The following is an 18,015-nucleotide window of genomic DNA, read 5'->3' on the forward strand; positions in this document are numbered from 1 at the left end:
CCCCGCCCTACCTCTGCTCCTGGCCCCCTGCCTGATAATCAGCGCGCACCTGGCCTAGCCAGTCCCCAGGAATGTTTCCTGAGCAAAGACCAAAGCAGCTCCTCCCCAGCCCCAGGATCCGCCTCTAAGGAATTTCAGTGTAAAACAGGCGCCGGAGGCAAGACATTTTTAAAAGGGGAGAGTTGTTGTTGTTCAGTCCTCCAGTCGTGTCCAACTCTTTGTCATCCCATGCACTGCAGCACGCCAGGCTTCCCTGTCCACCACCAACTCCTGGAGCTTACTCAAACTCGTGTCCATTGAGTCGATGATGCCATCCAACCATCTCATCCTCTGTGGTCCCCTTCTCCTCCTGCCCTCAATCTTTCCCAGCATCAGCGGGGAGAGAACACTGCCCACAAGGTAGCAACCAGCAGGCAGGGTAGCTGGCAGGCAGCCTGTTGCCACTACCCCGTCCCTCCTCTCACGTAACGAGGATCAAACAAGGCAGTGGATGGTGGGTGCCACACCAGAGCTACCCAGGTGGGCTCCAGGCAACACAAGTCCCACACAGCGGTTCTGGGGACAAACCAGCCCAAGAACCTTTACATCCCAGACGCCCTCCTGGAGGCCCCTTTCCCAGAGAAGCCCCACAGTAAAGAGGCTGCTCTAGCCTGTTTAACTCAGCGCCAAACATGCCTGATGGCTCTGGGGTGAGGCCTAGTAACACTCTTCAGGAAGTGACAGTGTCTGTTTCCCAGAAGAATTGTCAGGGCACTTGTTAAGAGAAGGCTCCCAGACCCTTTCCCTGGAGGGTTTTAAGCGGGGGACAGGTGGACTCAAGGATATGTTCTTCATTGATGCCCCAAGTGCTTCTTCTGTTGGGAAGGTCAGCAAACACCGGCCTGGAGGAAGGTGCTGTGATCAGTTGCTCAGTCCTGCATCCGACTCTGTGCGACCCTATGGACTGTAGCCCCCTGAGCTCCTCTGTCCATGGGATTCTCCAGGCAAGACTACTGGAGTGAGCTGCCATGCCCTCCTCCAGGGGATCTTCCTGATTCTGGGATTGAACCCGTGTCTCTTACGTCTCCTGCACTGCAGGGAGATTCTTTACCCCCTGAGCCATCAGGGAAACCCCTAGAGGAAGGTAAATGAGTGTAAAAGAGAACAAGCATCCTTCCCCCCGCTCCCTGGGGACCCAAGTCCTAAGCTGATCCTCAGGAAAGCTCAGCTGGCCTAAGGCCTACCCAGGTCCCACAACGGTCCCCCATGATCCCTCACCCCAGCCCACCCTCAAGGCCCAGAAGAGCTCATTCCCGAACACAAAGACGGGACTGAACCAGGCCAGAGGGGAGCATCCGTCCTCCTGTCCAGCCCCCAGAGCACAGCCTCAGGTGGAGGAAGGTCCCAGGGCCACCCACCTGGTCCCTTTTGACACTGTCAGGGAACAAGGCCACTGGAGGAAACATTGCTGCCTCCTCTGACCACCACCTGTCCAACGTGGAAACCGACCTGCCCTTACCCAGGTGGCTGCCCTTGGTCCTCAGGGCACCCAGGGCCACAGCAGAGGCAGGCCAGGCAAGTGACCTCCAGGCAGCAGACCCCACCCGCCCTGTAGCTCTTTACCTCCCAGAGGAATGGGCACTCGCTCTTACTAAACGTCACCTCCTCAGAGAGGCCTTCTCTGGCTACACAGTGGCTGCAGCTGCTCCTGCCACGGCTCTCCCATCTGCAGGCTTCCCGGCTCTAGCTCCACCCTGCAGCATTTTAAACATGTCTGTATGCTGGTTTCCCTTCATCTCCTTACCAAGCCTCTAGGCACAGGAGGGTAGGCACCAGCGCTAGCACAGGGCGGGCCAGGGTGGAGGCTGAGGACTTGCTGAGTGAATGAAAGAATGAGGGAATAAGGTGTGCCTGGTGGCTCAGTGGTAAAGAATCCACCTGCCAATGCAACAGACAGATTTGATCCCTGATCCAGGAAGATCCCACATGCCGCAGAACAGCTAAGCCCATGTACCACAGTTATCGAGCCCGTGCTCTAAAGCCTGAACTACTGAGCCCACGTTGCAGCAAGGATTGAAGCCCTCGAGGCCTGGAGGCTACGCTTCACAACAGGAGAAGCCAGTGCAGTAAGAGGCCTCCTGCACCCCGTAAATAGACAGCAGCCCCCACTCGCTGCAACTAGAGAAAAGCCCACACCGCAAAGAAGACCCAGCACAGCCAAGTAAATAAATAAACTTTTTTTTTTTTAACAAAGGAATACCATATGTAAAATAGACAGCCAACGGGAATTTGCTGTATGGCTCAGGAAACTCAAACAGGGGTTCTGTATCAACCTAGAGGGGTGGGAGACGGGGAGGGAGGTTCAAAAGGGAGGGGATATATGTATACCTATGACTGATTCATGTTGAGGTTTGACAGAAAACAAAATTCTGTAAAGCAATTATCTTTCAATAAAAATTAAAAAAATGAAGGAATAAAGCCGATGACCTGACCTGGGATCCACCACCTTCACCCTGGGGTTTCTTTCCTGGCCCAGGGCACTCCAGAATCACAAGCAACTCTGCTGAGTCACAAGGGCCTGGAAAAGGCTTCAAAACCCACCGGTTGGTTCCTTCACCCACTAACAGACACCCTCTCTGAGCCCCTACTGTGCGCACTGCTACAAGCAAGCACTGGGGGGCTTCACCAGGGAACAGAACTGCCCAAGTCTCGACCTTTATGGAATCCACCTGCCAAAGGAGAGAGGGACAAGGAGCGGAGAGAAATAACAAGGCCAGCCAGGAGGCACTAAGGGTTCGAGATCCTAAGTGAAGCGAAAAGAAAACCAAGCATCTCTCAGAAGCCATCCAGGGAGGACTTTGACGTGTGTGTCCTGCTACTCCCCCGGGGCGGCTGGTGGCTGTGCAGAGTGGACCCAGCGCGTTCTGCCAGCTGGGGCCTCCAAGGGCGGTTAATACAGTGGGCACCCCACACCCAAGGGCCTGGGAGGGAAGGGGTAGGAGTTGGGGGGTTGGGGGGGTCCTTCACGGGAGTGGTTCTCAAATCCCCACAGCTGGTGTCAGATCCACCCCCGAGCCCTCAAGGCACCCCCAGGGGCTGTCACGATCCTCTGCCCCGCCACCACGATGGGCCCGGCTGGAGGGAGAGGCCCCGGGCCGCCGCAGGGACAGCTGCCTTCTCAGGGCGGCTGGGAGCCGGCAAGACAAAGCAGCAGGCGGAATTCAAATAGCCCAGTGGGAATGGCCTCATTCACAGCTCTGGAGGAAGCGCTGTTTGAAAGCAGGCGGTGGGGAGAGGGCTCTGGTCTAGGAGTGAGACGACCCCCACCCCCCCACCCCCATCCCACAGTGTGACCTGGGACCAGCCACCCCACCCTGCATGGGCTCCCCTCCCAGCAAGGCCGCACATGCCCAGGCCAGCTAGCAGAGCGGGAATGGCTGCGTGGACCAGATTCCCACACCCAGAGGGATGGCGTTTGAGATCCACACAGTGGCAAGGAGTAGGTGCTCAGCTCCTGGATGACCACGTGCTTTCTAAATGAATCTGGCTTTCTAAAAAAGGTACCAGAATATTCCTGTAAAAAGCCGGCTTACGAACTGAACTCAAAACACAACGAGGAACAGAAACCCTCTTTAACAGCCAACTCTCATGCGGCACTTCACTACATGGGCCTTTGCTGAATGCCCCAAGCCTGCTAAACATCGAGGAGAAATAACCCGTGGAGTGGAGGCAGGAGGGCCCAGGGGTTGGGAGGGAGGCCCCAGCCTGATGCACAAGTGAGCCGAGCTCTGCCCCAGCAAGCACGGCCATCCCTGCCCACGGGAACTCAGTCCTCCCATCATAAGAGAAACGCAACCAACAGTATCATTTCTCACCCATGTGTGTGGCCGAGATCAAAAATGTCCACACACTGTGCCAGGGAGGGAGTGGGTGACAGGTCCTTCCGCTCGCTGTCACCAGTGAGCAGCGCCCTGTCCTGGTGAGTGGTTTCAAAACTGCCCCGAAAAAGTCAAACGCCTGTACCCCCTCACTCATCTGGCAATGAGCACCCAGACCAGGGGGTGGAGCACGCCCTGCCTACCATCTACACCAGTAGACACCAAGCACAGGGCAAGAAATAGGGTCCATTGTTTTAACACCTGAAACCCACAGCCGTTAAAGAAAGGAGGTAAGTGATAAGAAGTGTCCCCAGAGAAGCAGTGATGGGCAGTGTCTCTAAGACACAGCGTTTCATGAAAGGAGCCAAGGACAGAACAATACGTGCGGAAGAGATCCATACACGTATGCCCTGTGTTTTGCACAAAACCCTTGGGGTTGGGGGGGGGGGCCAACATAGGAATAGGGGATTTTTTAAAAAGGTTATTATATTATTATACAAAATCGTGTGGGGCTTCCCTGGTGGCTCAGATGGTAAAGAATCTGCCTGCAATGCGGAAGACCCAGGTTCTAGCCCTGGGTCAGGAAGATCCCCTGGAGGAGGGCATGACAACCCACTCCAGTATTCTTGCCTGGAGAATCCCATGGACGGAGGAGCCTGGCGGGCTACAGTCCATGGGGTCGCAAGAGTCAGACATGACCTAGCGACTGTCACACACATACAAAATCACATGTGTGAAACTTTGGAAAACTGTAAAGTACCACAGAATTTCAAGAATCATTCAATTTTTTTTTTAAGTTAAAAAAAAAAAAAACCACCTCGAGAGAAAGAGACTGCCGACAGCGTGTGTCCCTGAGTGACCGGAACTCAAGAACAAGGAGGAAATGGACTGACTTTTCATTGTGTATTTTGAGTCCTTTTCATTGTGTATTTTGAATCCTCTAGGTTTTAACATAGGCATGTATTAAATATTCAAAAAGATAAAACAATAAATGTGAGCTAATCATAGCAGTAGCGTGATTGGCATGGAGACTCTTGGCATTTTCAGGAAACCCAGTACAAACTCCTCTTGAATCTCCAAACTTGAAAAAAACAAAAGTATCATCTTGCGTTAACATAATTTCTTCAGGCTCTGCATCCATAAAACAGGTGAAGACCGCAGCCCCGGCTTCCAAGGGGCTGTAAGATCCCCACGGGCTGGGTGTGTAGGGAGATGCTGGCAGGGCAGCAGGCAGGGTAGGCTCCCCCACCCCGCACCCCCAGCCTTGCCCCAGACCCACACCCAGGCAGGATGAGCAGTCAGCCTCCCTCCTGGACTTCAGGGTCGCTCTAAAACTGCCCCAACTAGGAACACTCAACCTGCAAATGCCCAAGATCCAGGAATAGACAGACATTTGCGGGCAGACGCCCACTCACCCACTCCCCAAGGACCAACTAAAAAGTAACAGCAGAAACCACCACCCACAGAGTTCCAGGCACAGTCCGGGTCCCCCTGAGCAAATACTGTCATCAGCCTCACTTTACAAGTGAGGACACCGAGGCACGAGCCCCGGTCACATGGGTGGCCTGCTGTCGAGGCAGGCCCGGCACCCGGGCAGGCTCATCAACAGACAGCAGCGGCCCTGGCGGTCCATCTTCTCCCATAGGAAGCCCAGGTCACCCCCGCAGCAGGCTGGTGGAACGTGTTTATTTGAAAGGCTAAGTATGAACAGTCCCAGTGTGCATCTGCAAAGGTTACTTAAGTCAGTACCTCCTCCCACCCCCATGCCCCCAAAATGGTGCCAGATCCAATCATTAAGAAACGGAAAAAATAAAACCCACTCACAGACCAGCATCACTTAACCCTGGAAACAATTCTCCTTCCTCCCCACTATGAATCTCCCCAAAGATAGAACCACGCTAAATCCTCCCAGCAAAAAGAACAAACCTAGAGTCCTTCATTTAAAGAAAAGAATGAGGACTTCTCTGGCAGTCCAATGGATAAGACGCAGCGCTTCCACCACAGGGGGCGCAGGTTCGATCCCTGGTTAGGGAACTAACATCCTGCATGCTTCAAGGCATGGCCAGAAATCAAAAAACTTTAAACATTAAAAAAATAAAATAAAAATAAAGGTATGGAGGCCCTGAGGGTATGGGCCACCTGAGAGGCCAGGTTCTTGTCAACAGCAAACTCCCAGCTCCCTCCTCCTGCAGCTTCCCAGAGCCCCGGCCTAACCTGGGCAAAGAACTTATTAATAAACAAGGCAGCCACATCCTCAGGTGTAAAGGCCTGGGATCTGGGCTCAGGGAAGCCCTTCACTTCGAATCCAAGTCCTTCATATGGCCTGAGCCTCAGTTTCCCCATTCTGCCACCCTGGGCTGCTGGGAGGATGACATGAGATGAGGTTCCGGGAAGGAAAGCGTTCGGGTCAGCTGACGTGATGGTAAAGACGGACAGAGGTCACATTTCACACCAAAATGCTTTGCGACGTTGTGTGTCTTTCCACCACAGCCTGCACCGCAAATTCAGCTGCAGGAAAGAGGAGCGGCGAGGCGAGGCGCTGGAGGACTGACACAGAAAACGTGGACACAGCGAACCGGGTCAGCCAGCACATCCGCACGGGCCACCGCGGAGAACTGAGAGCATTTAAAAAAAAAAAAATCACCCAACATTTTCAACTAACAGCTTTACCTCTCGGCTTCCCCTCTGAAGTCCCTTCTGCGTGTGAGGAAGCCTTGAGGCTGCTCCAGGGTTAGGGGAAGGGGCAGGCAGGTGGGAAGCCAAGGGGACACAAGCAGAGCCATCCCTGGAGAGGGGGAGACTCACTGGCAAATGTCGGGAACGAACACTCCCACAAGAAATAAGCCAAGTCAAGGCCTATCTGTCAGGGAGCCAGAGGGACGCTCCTTAAGACATCACGCTTCCACTGCAGGGGATGCAAGTTCGATCCCTGGTCTGGCAACTGACATCCCACATGTCTTGCAGTGCAGTCAAAAAGTATATAATTTTTAAAATTAAAAGAAATTAAAATAAAGGAATGTAGGCCCTGAAGGTATGGGCCACCCTAGAGGCCAAATTACTGTTAACAGGAAACTCGCAGCTCCCTCCTCCCGGAGCCTCCCAGAGCCCTGGGCTAATGCAGGCAAAGAACTTATCAACAAACCAGGCAGGACCAGGGTGTGAAGGGACGGCCCTCCCCCCTGCTAAGGTGTCCCGGTGGGACCTGCTCCAACGGTCCACGGTCCACAGACACCTGCAGGGGGCAATGCTCCTTGGAGAGCAGACAAGACGCTTGCTGAGGCCACAGCTCAGGATTGCAAGGAAGAATCTCTGAGACAGAACGGCAGCACCCCTGTGACCATGACGAGGGGGTCCGCCCATTCTAGTAGCTGAACAAAAGGAACAGAAGTATGGAGCCTGCCCCGTCTCGTGCCTGTGAAACAAAGGGGCTGGGTAGACAAGATCTCCCTTCCGGTCCTAAGATTTTTTTTTTTTTCTTACAAGGCCTGGCATTTGGCGAAACAACTCATCCCGCTGCGTTCAAATCATCCTCTCCAGCGCTGATACTGCCCCAAACATTCGCGGCAGGACCTCAAGCCATTTTCAAACATCTCTGGACTTTTTCACTATGGAACTCGAGGATGATTCATCACCCATCCAAATGGCAACCCCACGTGACAATGTCCGTCCGCAGCCCCTCTCAGCCACTGAAACTGCACCAGCATTCACATCACACCCACCAGCGGGCAAAGGACTCTGGCCACTCCAGAGGGTGGGAGTACTTTGCACCCAGTACAGAAATGCGGCCACCAGGGGGCGCCACCCTGAAAGTATCCATTAAAAAAGGAGAGAAGAAACAGAAAAATTCTTTTCGGTGTTTTCCATTCCTTCCTAAGCTTAAGCAACAAAATAGCTAAAGCTCCCCTGATGAAAACACAAAGTGGGTTTCCTGCGGTTCTAGAATGACCCAGATATTTCTCTTCTTCTCTTTGAAGTCAATATTTTGGCCAGAAGAAGGCAACTAGACTTTGAACGCAACCACTCTTTCAGAGAGATGAACACTCCATGCTGGAGCTTCCCCGGAACGGCTGACATCATAGCTTGCCCTGAACCCCCCAGTGTTTAAGGGCAGGAGGGTCTCTGGGGAGGGAAAGGCAGTCTGCAAGTCCAGCCTGAGGACCCAGCCACAAGTCTCAGTCTCGGTGGGAACTGTGTTGCGAGAGCCTCCTAATTACCAAGCAAAACATACCAACCAGATGACAAGCCTCGTGCTTCAGCTGCAGGCACAGGACGACACAAATAGAGAAAGACCTCAGGAAAAAGGGTGCAAGGTATCAGTGGGGATTTCCCAAGTCTCAGAGGACTGCAGGGGGAGCTTGGGCACCCGACACCAGACCAGATTTCAAGAACACATCAAAGGGGTTTCTGCACATGTCTTCAGTGTCTAGGGCACATCGTCCACGTGTGTGTGTTCAAGCGCCCCTTTCTAATGCTGCAAAAGTCCTCACACTTCCAAGGCTTTGGCTGCAAGTTCCTCCCCGTTTCCTTGTGAATTCCCCGGTCATTTGGCATGCCCTCCTGAAAATGAAAAGCGTGCTTTCTCCCAGGGAAGCCAGCAGGAGAGGAGGCAGCCAACTCCATACCCAGACCGAGGGATGCGCAACCCTCAGGAACTGTTTTAGACAAGGTGTGCCCCTCTGGCTGCAGGGAGCAGAGCGCCTGCAGGGCTGAACAGGCCAAGGAGCAGCAGGCCCTGGGGACAGGCATGAGAGGGGCATAGAGGTGCTGTGCCAGCCTGCACAGGCCAGCTCAGACCAGCCACTCGCTCCGCATGCCAGGAGATAAGGAAACTCAATTGTTCAATTCATCATTATGTTTGGTGACCCAAAAAAGACAAAAATGCAAGGGGGGCCCATTTTTGAGAATCAAATCTACCAAGTGGAGACACGGCATAACAAAAGGTTTTCCACCTGGAGTTTGCAAAAGGCTTGGGGAGCCAGATTCTCTTAGGCTTTCACTAAGAACCAGATTTAACTAAGGGCTTCTCAGAGGCAAAGCCACCATAGGGGAACAAGGTGAGGCAAAGCCGACCCAAGACTGGATGCGTCTGTAATGGACCAAGAATGTGATCCCATCTTAATAAAACACCTGGAGTCTTCACCACTAAGGAACTGCACGGGGTGGGGGGTGGGGACCTCGAGGGAAGAAGGCCATTCTACACAAGCGTTTACATTCTGCACCAGCCACTCCCTGGCTGTGGGACCCCGGGCCAGGTACCCGACCTCTCTGCGGATGGATTCTCCCCCTCAGACATGTGGGCCAGAATCACCAGCCCAGCCAATTCTCAAGGCTGGTGCGAGGCTCTAATGAGACAGCAAATGACCTACACGCCAAGTATTGCTACTCGCTTCAAAGAGGCTTAATCCAGCAACATGCAATGACAGATTCTTGCAGAGAGCTGCGCCGGAGGGGCACCTAGTAGGTGCCCCGCAAACACACAAACATGGGTGCCCGCCTCCACGAAGAGAAGGGGGAAGAAGGAAGAGGACCACTCCAGTCCAAAAGTAACCTCCAGCCACAGGCAGACAGCGTGGATTCCCCCCATTTCCCTGGTCCCTCTGCCACCTTCAGCAGCGCTCCCATCACGCCCGGGGGAGCCAGGGGTCTCCCTACCCGGGGTCCCTGTGCACCTGAGAGCCCTGGTCCGTGCCACCCCGCCCGTACTGCCCACCGCTTCCCTCGAACACAGCCAGCGGCCACCACAGCCACCTGGCTACTCGGACTCAGGGTCCCCGCGCACCGTTTCTTCCCGTTTCGCTCTAACCTCCGGAAACAGCCCCCAGCCCCCCGAGGCTGAACCTGGGGCTCATGCCGGGGGTCCCCGGGGGGTGGGGGGCTGGAGCCCCGTCCCTCCTTACCTGCACAGCTCGGCGAAGGCCTGGAAATTCAGCTTCTTTATTTTCTTCTCGCTCAGCCAGTAGCCAACTCTCTTCCCTTTCAGAAAGGTCTGCATCTTCCTCTTCGGGCGGGGAGCTCGGGTCCGGAGGAAATCGCCCACAGGCCGAGTCTGGCGGCCCGGCGCGCGCCGCGAGCGTGCGGGCACCTCCTCCCGGCGGCGGGGACGCGGAACGGGGCTCCGGGCGCGCAGTCCTGCCGGGAGGGGCGGGCCGGGGCGGGGCGGGCGCCCGGGCGGAGGGAGCGGCGCTCAGCGCGGCATTCCACTGGCTGCCACCGTGCCGGGGGCCGCCCGCGCCGCCGCCGCCCACGCCCCCGCCGCCTGTGGGGCTCCGGGCGCGCAAGTTCGCGAGCGCCGGGCCGGGCTGGGGAGGAGAGGAGGCAGGCCCTCCCTCGCCAGCGCCGCCCTCCCGGCGCTCGGAACCGAGCCGCACGCCCTCCAGCGGCGGCCACCGACGATCGGCCCCCACGCTCGGGCTGCGCGCCGCCCCCAAGTCCCTCCTCCCGGCCCTCCCTCTGGCTCCCGATCGCGGGGGGCCCTCCCGTCCGAGCCCCCGGCGGCGCGTTCGGCCGATCCGAGCCGGGCGCGTGCCCTTCCCGACGGGCTCGGACCCCGGCAGGGCGCACGCGGCCGCCCGCGCCCCCCGCCGTCCTCACCTGCCGCCGCCGCCGCCGCCGCCGCCACTTCCTCCTTGTCCCAGTCCTCGCTCCGGCGCGCGGCTCGCCGCCGTCGCCACCGCCGCGCTGACCCGGCCAGCCGGCCCGCTAGACCCCGCCGGGGCGGAGGAAGCGCGAGAGCGCTGGCCGCCAGGGGGCAGCACTGCCTGCCGCCTCTTAAAGGCGCCGCGCCTTCCCCCCCCCAACCCCCCGCCCCCGGGTCTGGTTCTTTGGTGCGTGTTTGTGTGAAAGGCTCAGCCGTGGAGCTTGGGGGACGGAGGGAGTAGGGCTGGATTTAGGGCGATCCTTGCCAAGTGCTTTTACTTTTTAAAGGGACGAGAGGAGTCTCGGTGTGGGCACTTTCTGCCTGTCCTTTCGGAGTGATCGAGCCACTTGAATTTCATTCATCAAAAGCATCTCTGTACCCTGAGCAATATTCAGTCCCAACTGCAGCAGAGGGCGCAGGACGAGCGGGGGGTGGGCGGGGGTTGGCGCGGCAGCAGACACTCGATGAGATCATCTGTCTTTCCCGGAGGAGACAGACCCAGGCCCAGGATGGGGGCCCCTGGGGTTGGGGACATAAACACCCAGGGGCCTTCTCAGGCTTAAGGAGGTTAACCACTAGACACACTCTGGGTTCCCTCCAACGGAGAGGCAAGGGAGAAACTAGAAGCTCAAGCATCAGGGTGGCTGGCACCTTGGTTCCCCTGTAGGGCCCTAGGGGAGCATCCTACCTTCAAAGAGTTTGGGCAAAGTGGGCATCACTCCCCAGGTCACGGCAGGAAAAATGAATGGGGTGGGGTGGGGTGGAAAGGGTCTCCAATTTTCAGGGAAGGCATTTAAGCTGACCTTGGAAAATAAGGATGAGGTTGACAGGCCTGAGAATTGGGGGTGGCTTGAAGAGAGGCAAGGAGAACTGGAAGAACCAAGTTGTTAGGGGTGACCAGACTGGAGCTTATTCTCTAAGGCCCAGCCCTAAGGGCCTGCCTTCTTCCCCTAATTACAGCTTCCCCATCCCTCTTCCTACAGGCCTTCCCAGCTGCAACTAGGTGAAGCTTGTCCACACCAGATTCCAGGAGGAAGCACAGAGGTCTTCTGTCTCCACTCTCAGCTAGCTCCACCCTTCACCCATCTCCCCTCCCTTTACACCCTGGCTGGGTGACCTTGCAGGCCACTTAGCCTCTCTGGGCCTCAGGTCCTCCCTCTTACCTTAGGAGGTAAGCCCTGCCTCCTGAAAGCACCACAGAAGAGCAGCGGCTCTGAGGCCTAGAGTGTATGATGTTATGAGAGGGTCTGCTGCAGGTGGGAGCAGAAGGAGCAATGCCTGCCGCTCACTGTACTGGAAGAACAGTCTCTGGCTTCAGAAAGACCTGGCCTGGGGGGGGGTCCTAGTTCAGTTCCTCCCAGCTTGGACAAGTTACTTAAGTTTTGCCTCTGATTTCCAGGTTGAAAAAGTAATGCTTGCCTTAAAAGATTGTGAGGAGGATCAGGACAGGGTATTAGACTGGTCCTCCCAGCAGGTCATCAGAAATGGAGCTTGTTACTACCTCACCAAGAACTCTTTGGTTTTTTTTAATTGAAGTATAATTGACTTGCAGTATTATATTAGCTTCAGGTGTACAACATAATGACTCAATGCATTATGAAATGATCACCACGATAACTCTAGTTACCATCTGTCACCACACAAAGTGATTACAATATTATCAGCTGTATTATTGACTATATTCCCTGTGCTGTTCATTACAGCCCTGTTACTTATTTATTTTATAGCTAGAAGTTTGTCCCTGTTAACCTCCCTCACCTGTTTTGCCCATTCCTGCCCCTCACCCCCGCCCCACAACCACAAGTTTGTTCTTTCTCCGAGTCTGTTTCTAGTTTTGTTCATTTGTTTTCTAGATTCAGCATATAAGTAAAATCCTATGGTATTTGCCTTTCTCTGACTTATTTCACTTACATGATAACCTTTACGTTCACCCATGTTGTCACCAATGGTAGGATTCTTCCTTGTGACCGAGTGATGTTCGTGTATGTGGGTCTGTGCCACACCTTGATCCTTTCATCTGTGACTCTTCGGTGGCTTCATGCAAGGATTCTTTTTTTAATTTAATTTTTATTTTACATTAGAGTATAATTGATTTACAGTTTTGTGTTAGTTTCAGGTATATGGCAAAGTAATTCGGTTATACTATTAATATATCTTTTTTTTTTTTTCAGATTCTTTCCCCATATAGGTTGTTACAGAATATTGAGGCAAATTCTCTGTATTATACAGTAGGTCCTTATTGATTGTTTTCTATATAGTAGTGTGTATATGTAAGGATTCTTAACTTGAGGTCCAATTAAGTCCCCTCCTTGCCCCACCCCAGGACTTCAGGAACCCCTGAAGCTGCCAGAAATCACATGCATCATGACCATAGCTTTCAACAAACCCTCAAAGTCTGAGTCATTGATTACTCCAACTTCCTGTCTTATCAATGAAGCATTGGACCCAGAGAAGGAAAGGGATTTGGCCAAAGTCACAGAGTAGATAAGTGGGAAAGCCTGAACCAGCATTCCAAGGTCAAGAGTTCCCTCACCCCCAAGGCCCACCACCACTGGAGATGAGACGTTTGTGAGAGGAGAGGAATGTGTTCTGAGGGCCAGGACCCGTGCCCAGGGAAAATCAAGATCCTTCCATGCATTGGCAAGACCAGGGACCCACCGACCCACCCACACATCTCTGGAACCCTGGGCAGATCCTGGCCTCAAACCTCCTCTCCATGAGAATGGGAAATTATGCATTTATACCTCTGTTTTAAGATCTTGGTCATCCCTCAGGGACCTCCAGGGCTGGAACCATCCTTCAGAGCTGTCCCACCTTGACCAAGGGAGTGGGCCTTTCTGCTGTCCCTGGCCCTGCTCAATCAACCAAACTTTGAGTATGGCTGACCCAAGGGAGGGGCAAGACCTCAGACCAAATATTCCTCAGATTCATTCCTTGCTCCTTTCTTTCAGTGCCACGGAGCCCGTCAACCCTTCCCCCAAACCCTTGCCCATGTGTCTGTCCCCTCAGTTCAGCCAGTCTGTTCTCTGCGCTTCAGCCAGGAGAGACTTCAGATGGCAAGTCAGATTTGATCAGTCCAATCAGGCTCCTAACTGCCCTCCCCCTACCCCACCCAGCTGACTTCCCACTGTGCTTGGGATAAAATCAAAGCTGGCCACCACCCTTCTTGTTGTTCAGTCGTTCCATTATGTCCGACTCTTTAAGACCGCATGGATGGCAGCACGCCAGGCTCCCCTGTCCTTCACTATCTCCCTGAGTTTGCTCCAACTCATGTCCATTGAGCCAGTGATGCCAGGCAACCATCTCATCCTCTGTTGCCCCCTTCTTTCCTCAATCTTTCCCAGCATCAAGGTCTTTTCCAGTGAGTCAGCTCTTTACATCAGGTGGCCAAAGTATTGGAGTTTCAGCTTCAGTCCTTCCAATGAATATTCAGGGTCGATTTCCTTTAGAATTGACTGGTTTGATCTCCTTGCTGTCCAAGGGACTCTCAAGTCTTCTCCAGCACCACAGTCCGAAAGCATCAACTCTTCGGCACCCAGCCTTCTTAATGATCCATCTCTCACAACCATACATGACTCCTAGAAAAAATATAACTTTGACTATACAGACTTTTGTCGGCAAAGTGATATCTTTGCCATTGAATATGCTGTAGGACTGCCCTCCTAACCCCAATCCTTTTCCTTAGGGAGAAGGCAACTTTGGGAGGTGAGACAGGGTAATGATTGAGAGTTCCAACCCAGGATTCAACTTGATGGACTTGAATTCTAGCTGTATGACCTTGTGCAAGCTTCTTAACCTCTCTGAGCTTTGCTTGCCTCATCTGAGAACCAAAAGGTTGTGTCCATTTGTAGGAAACTGGTTAAGTAAACCCATTCTGCAACAGTCTAGCACAGAAATTAAATGTGCTAGTTCAAGACAGCCAGAATGGCATGATCATGTATTATCTGTGGAACTGGGGGAATAAACTGTCTAAACCTCAGTTTCATCATCTATTAAGTGGAAGTGATTATCAAACCTAGCTCACAAGGTTGGTGAGAAGTATAAATGAGTCTGAATTCATATAGGACCTTATCAGACATGCCTTGTGAAAATTAGCCACCACTGTGCTGTCATTACATCATCCATATAGTGGACTCCTGTGGCCATTTAATCAAATAGAATGATATCTGTTCCATAATTCAATCAGTAAATATTCATTAGGCATCTACTATGTGTCGGGAACTATTCTAGGCATTAGGGATACTGCAATGATGAAAACAGCAAAAGTGGGAGGCAAATGGATGAACCGCCCCCGACTCCCACCTGTCCTTGTGGAGCTTATATTCTTATAAATGACCTACTGTGTTAGTAAGTGATGCATGCTACAAAAAATTAATAATAAAGCATACAAGGAAGATGGGAAGTGGCAGATCACCATCTTAATCCACTAGTCACGGTAAATCCCACTGGAAGGTCACATTTAGCAAAAATGTGACAAAGGTGAGCAAGTAAATCCATGCAAATATCTGAGGTAAGAGCTCTCAAGCAGAGGAACTGCAAATAGTCGAAGACAGCCTTGGTGTTGACAAGGGGCAGTCAGGAGGCGAGGCAGGCTGGAGCAGAAGAAGCAACAGAGGAGGAACAGGTGGCGAGTCCACAAAGAGATGACATGGGGCTCCTGGACCACTGCAAAGACATCGCCTTTCACTGTAAGACAGACAGGATTCCTCAGAGGAATACAGGACCTCATCTTGCTTAACCAGGACTACTCTGCTGCTGTATGGAGAAGAGACTGGGCAGGGGAGCAAGGCTAGAGGACAAAGGACTAGTTAGTTCTATTGCAATAATCTAGGTAATGACTGATGGTGGCTCAGACCCAGGTAGCAGCGAAGACGGTGAGAACTGGTCAGATATTGCTTGAAGGAAGAGTCGATGGGATTTGCTAATGGGTGGGATATGGGATTTGAGAGCAAGAAAGAACTCGTGGATGTCTGAGGTTTGAGGTCTGAAAAACTGGGGAAAAAAATGGAGTTGAAAGGGGGAAGACGACAGGAGGTGAAGAGGTAGGGACTTAAGTCAGGAGTTCCATTTTGGACAGTTTCCGTTTGAGTCATTGGTCAAACATCTGATGGCAATTCAAGCGGCAATCTGATAAGAAATCTGGGGTTCAGGGCATGACTCGGGCTAGAGATATAAAATCGGGAGTTGTCACTATAGGGGTGATATCAAGCCCGGATGAGATCATCCAGGGTGTGAGTGTAGGCAGAGAAAAGTTCAAGGATGCGGCCGGTAGTATGACGTTCGGAGGTCAGGGAGGCCTGAAGGAGCCAGCAAAAGAGCTGAGGGGGTAGGAGGAAACCCAGGAGAGTACCAGCCCTGGAAGCCCTGGGGTAAGGAAGGGACTGACAGGTGGCCTTGGGTCTGACCACAGGGAGACCATCGGTGGCCTTCGTAAGAGCAAATACGTAAGAGTCTCTCAGATATGTTGAGTCAAAGCACCCATGTATAATACACCACTGATATAGGAACCACAATTCATAGAGATGCTTGTGTGAACAAAGAAAGCTTTGTTTCTGAAAAGATACACAAGAAACCATTAATAGTTGCTGCCTTTGGGAAGAGGAACTGGGAAGAAGAGTTTCATGCAGGGAGGGGAATCATGTTTCATTGCCTATTTGTTAGGTGATTAAAATATTTTTCATCAAATTTATATTGTTTTTTTTAAATTTATATTACTTTTCCAAAACCTAATTAAAAAAGGAAAAACACATAGCTATTATGAAATGAGAAAATGCATAAAGTGCTGGCATAAACAGAAGTCCAGTAAATGTCCATTTCCTTGTTGAAAGGTTTATTTACAGAAAGGGAAACTTCCAAGGTGGTCCTATGGGTTGACTTGTCTTCACCAACCTGAAAATGAATCCTAATTTTTTGCCAGTAAACATCTTTCAAACTATGGTGCTGGAGAAGATTCTTAAGAGTCCCTTGGACAGCAAGGAAATCAAACCAGTCAATCCTAAAGGAAATCAACCCTGAATATTCATTGGAAGGACTGAAGCTGAAGCTCCAATACTTTGGCCACCTGATGTGAACAGCCTGCTCGTTGGAAAAGATCTGATGCTGGGAAAGATTGAGGGCAGGAGGAAAAGGGGATTACATAGGATAAGATGGTTGGATGGCATCACTGACTCAATGGACATGAGTTGGAGCAAACTCCGGGAGATAGTGAAGGACAGGGAAGCCTGGTTTGCTACAGTCCATGGGGTGGTAAAGAGTCACATGACTGAGTGACTAAACAAAACAAAAATCTTTTGAAAATAACATTTTCCAATAGAACCAAATTAGCATTATCATACTTTAAAACATGAAAAACAAAACCAGGAAAAAAATTCCTAAGGACATCAAAAACTTGATCCATATCTAGACAACATATTAAGAAGCAGAGACATTACTTTGCCAACAAAGGTCCGTCTAGTCAGCGCTATGGTTTTTCCAGTGGTCATGTATGGATACAAGAGTTGGACTATAAAGAAAGCTGAGTGCCGAAGAATTGATGCTTTTGAACTGTGGTGTTGGAAAAGACTCTTGAGAGTCCCTTGGACTGCAAGGAGATCCAACCAGTCCATCCTAAAGGAGATCAGTCCTGGTGTTCATTGGAAGGACTGATGTTGAAGCTGAAACTCCAATACTTTGGCCACCTGTTGCGAAGAGCTGAGTCATTTGAAAAAACCCTGATGCTGCGAAAGATTGAGGGCAGGAGGAGAAGGGGATGACAGAGGATGAGATGGTTGGTTGGCATCACTGACTCAATGACATGGGTTTGGGTGGACTCTGGGAGTTGGTGATGGACAGGGAGGCCTGGTGTGCTGCAGTTCATGGGGTCACAAAGAGTCGGACATGACTGAGCGACTGAACTGAACTGATGTGCCTCTATGGGTATGAATTAAATTGTTACAATTTCCATAGAAGGTAAACTGTAATCTCTATCAAAAATTTAACAGATTTTTCTTTTAGAAAAAATTTCAACAGATATTGATATTTTAATTAATTGTATACTGTAAAGCAGGCTTCCCAGGTGGCTCAGACGGTAAAGAATCCACTTGCAATGCAGGAGACCTGGGTTTGATCCCTGGGTTGGGAAGACCCCCTGGAGGAGGTCGTGGCAACCCACTCCAGTATTCTGGCCTGGAGAATCCCTATGGACAGAGGAAACTGACGGGCTACAATCCATGAGGTCGCAAAGAGGCAGACACGACTGAACGACTAAACACCGCACACAGCATGCGCCTCTGAAAGTTTCCTTCACAGCTGCTTTGTCCAAACCAGGATCCAGACCAAGGTCGTGATGTCTCTTGAGCTCTTCTGACCTCAACTAACTACCCCTGAGAAAGATACTGCGTTGATTGTCCTGCAGAAGGGCCAGCTTCTGGAATTGTCTAGTTGCTTCCTCGCGGTACCATTTAGCTCGTCCATCTGTCCCTACATTTCTCGGAAACCAGAAGTTAGATCTAAAGTCTTGATAAGACTCGTTAAAAGCTTTCA

The 18,015-nt window shown here is 52.1% G+C and overlaps 1 protein-coding gene across 2 annotated transcripts in view; it reads right to left on the bottom strand.

Moving 5' to 3' along the window:
* The window catches only part of ITPK1 (inositol-tetrakisphosphate 1-kinase), a 161,531-nt gene extending 151,460 nt beyond the window's left edge, over positions 1 to 10,071 (bottom strand). The window contains exon 1 of one of the 2 annotated variants that reach the window (XM_061395143.1): positions 9,755 to 10,071. In XM_061395143.1, the coding sequence (XP_061251127.1) occupies positions 9,755 to 9,849 (95 nt within the window). In that variant the 5' untranslated portion in view covers positions 9,850 to 10,071. The remainder of the gene's footprint in view (positions 1 to 9,754) is intronic. The other variant, XM_061395142.1, reaches the window with a different exon arrangement.
* Positions 10,072 to 18,015: the final 7,944 nt, after the last annotated feature.

Source organism: Bos javanicus, chromosome 21, assembly GCF_032452875.1.
Source record: "Bos javanicus breed banteng chromosome 21, ARS-OSU_banteng_1.0, whole genome shotgun sequence".
In the NCBI taxonomy this organism is placed as follows: domain Eukaryota; kingdom Metazoa; phylum Chordata; class Mammalia; order Artiodactyla; family Bovidae; genus Bos; species Bos javanicus.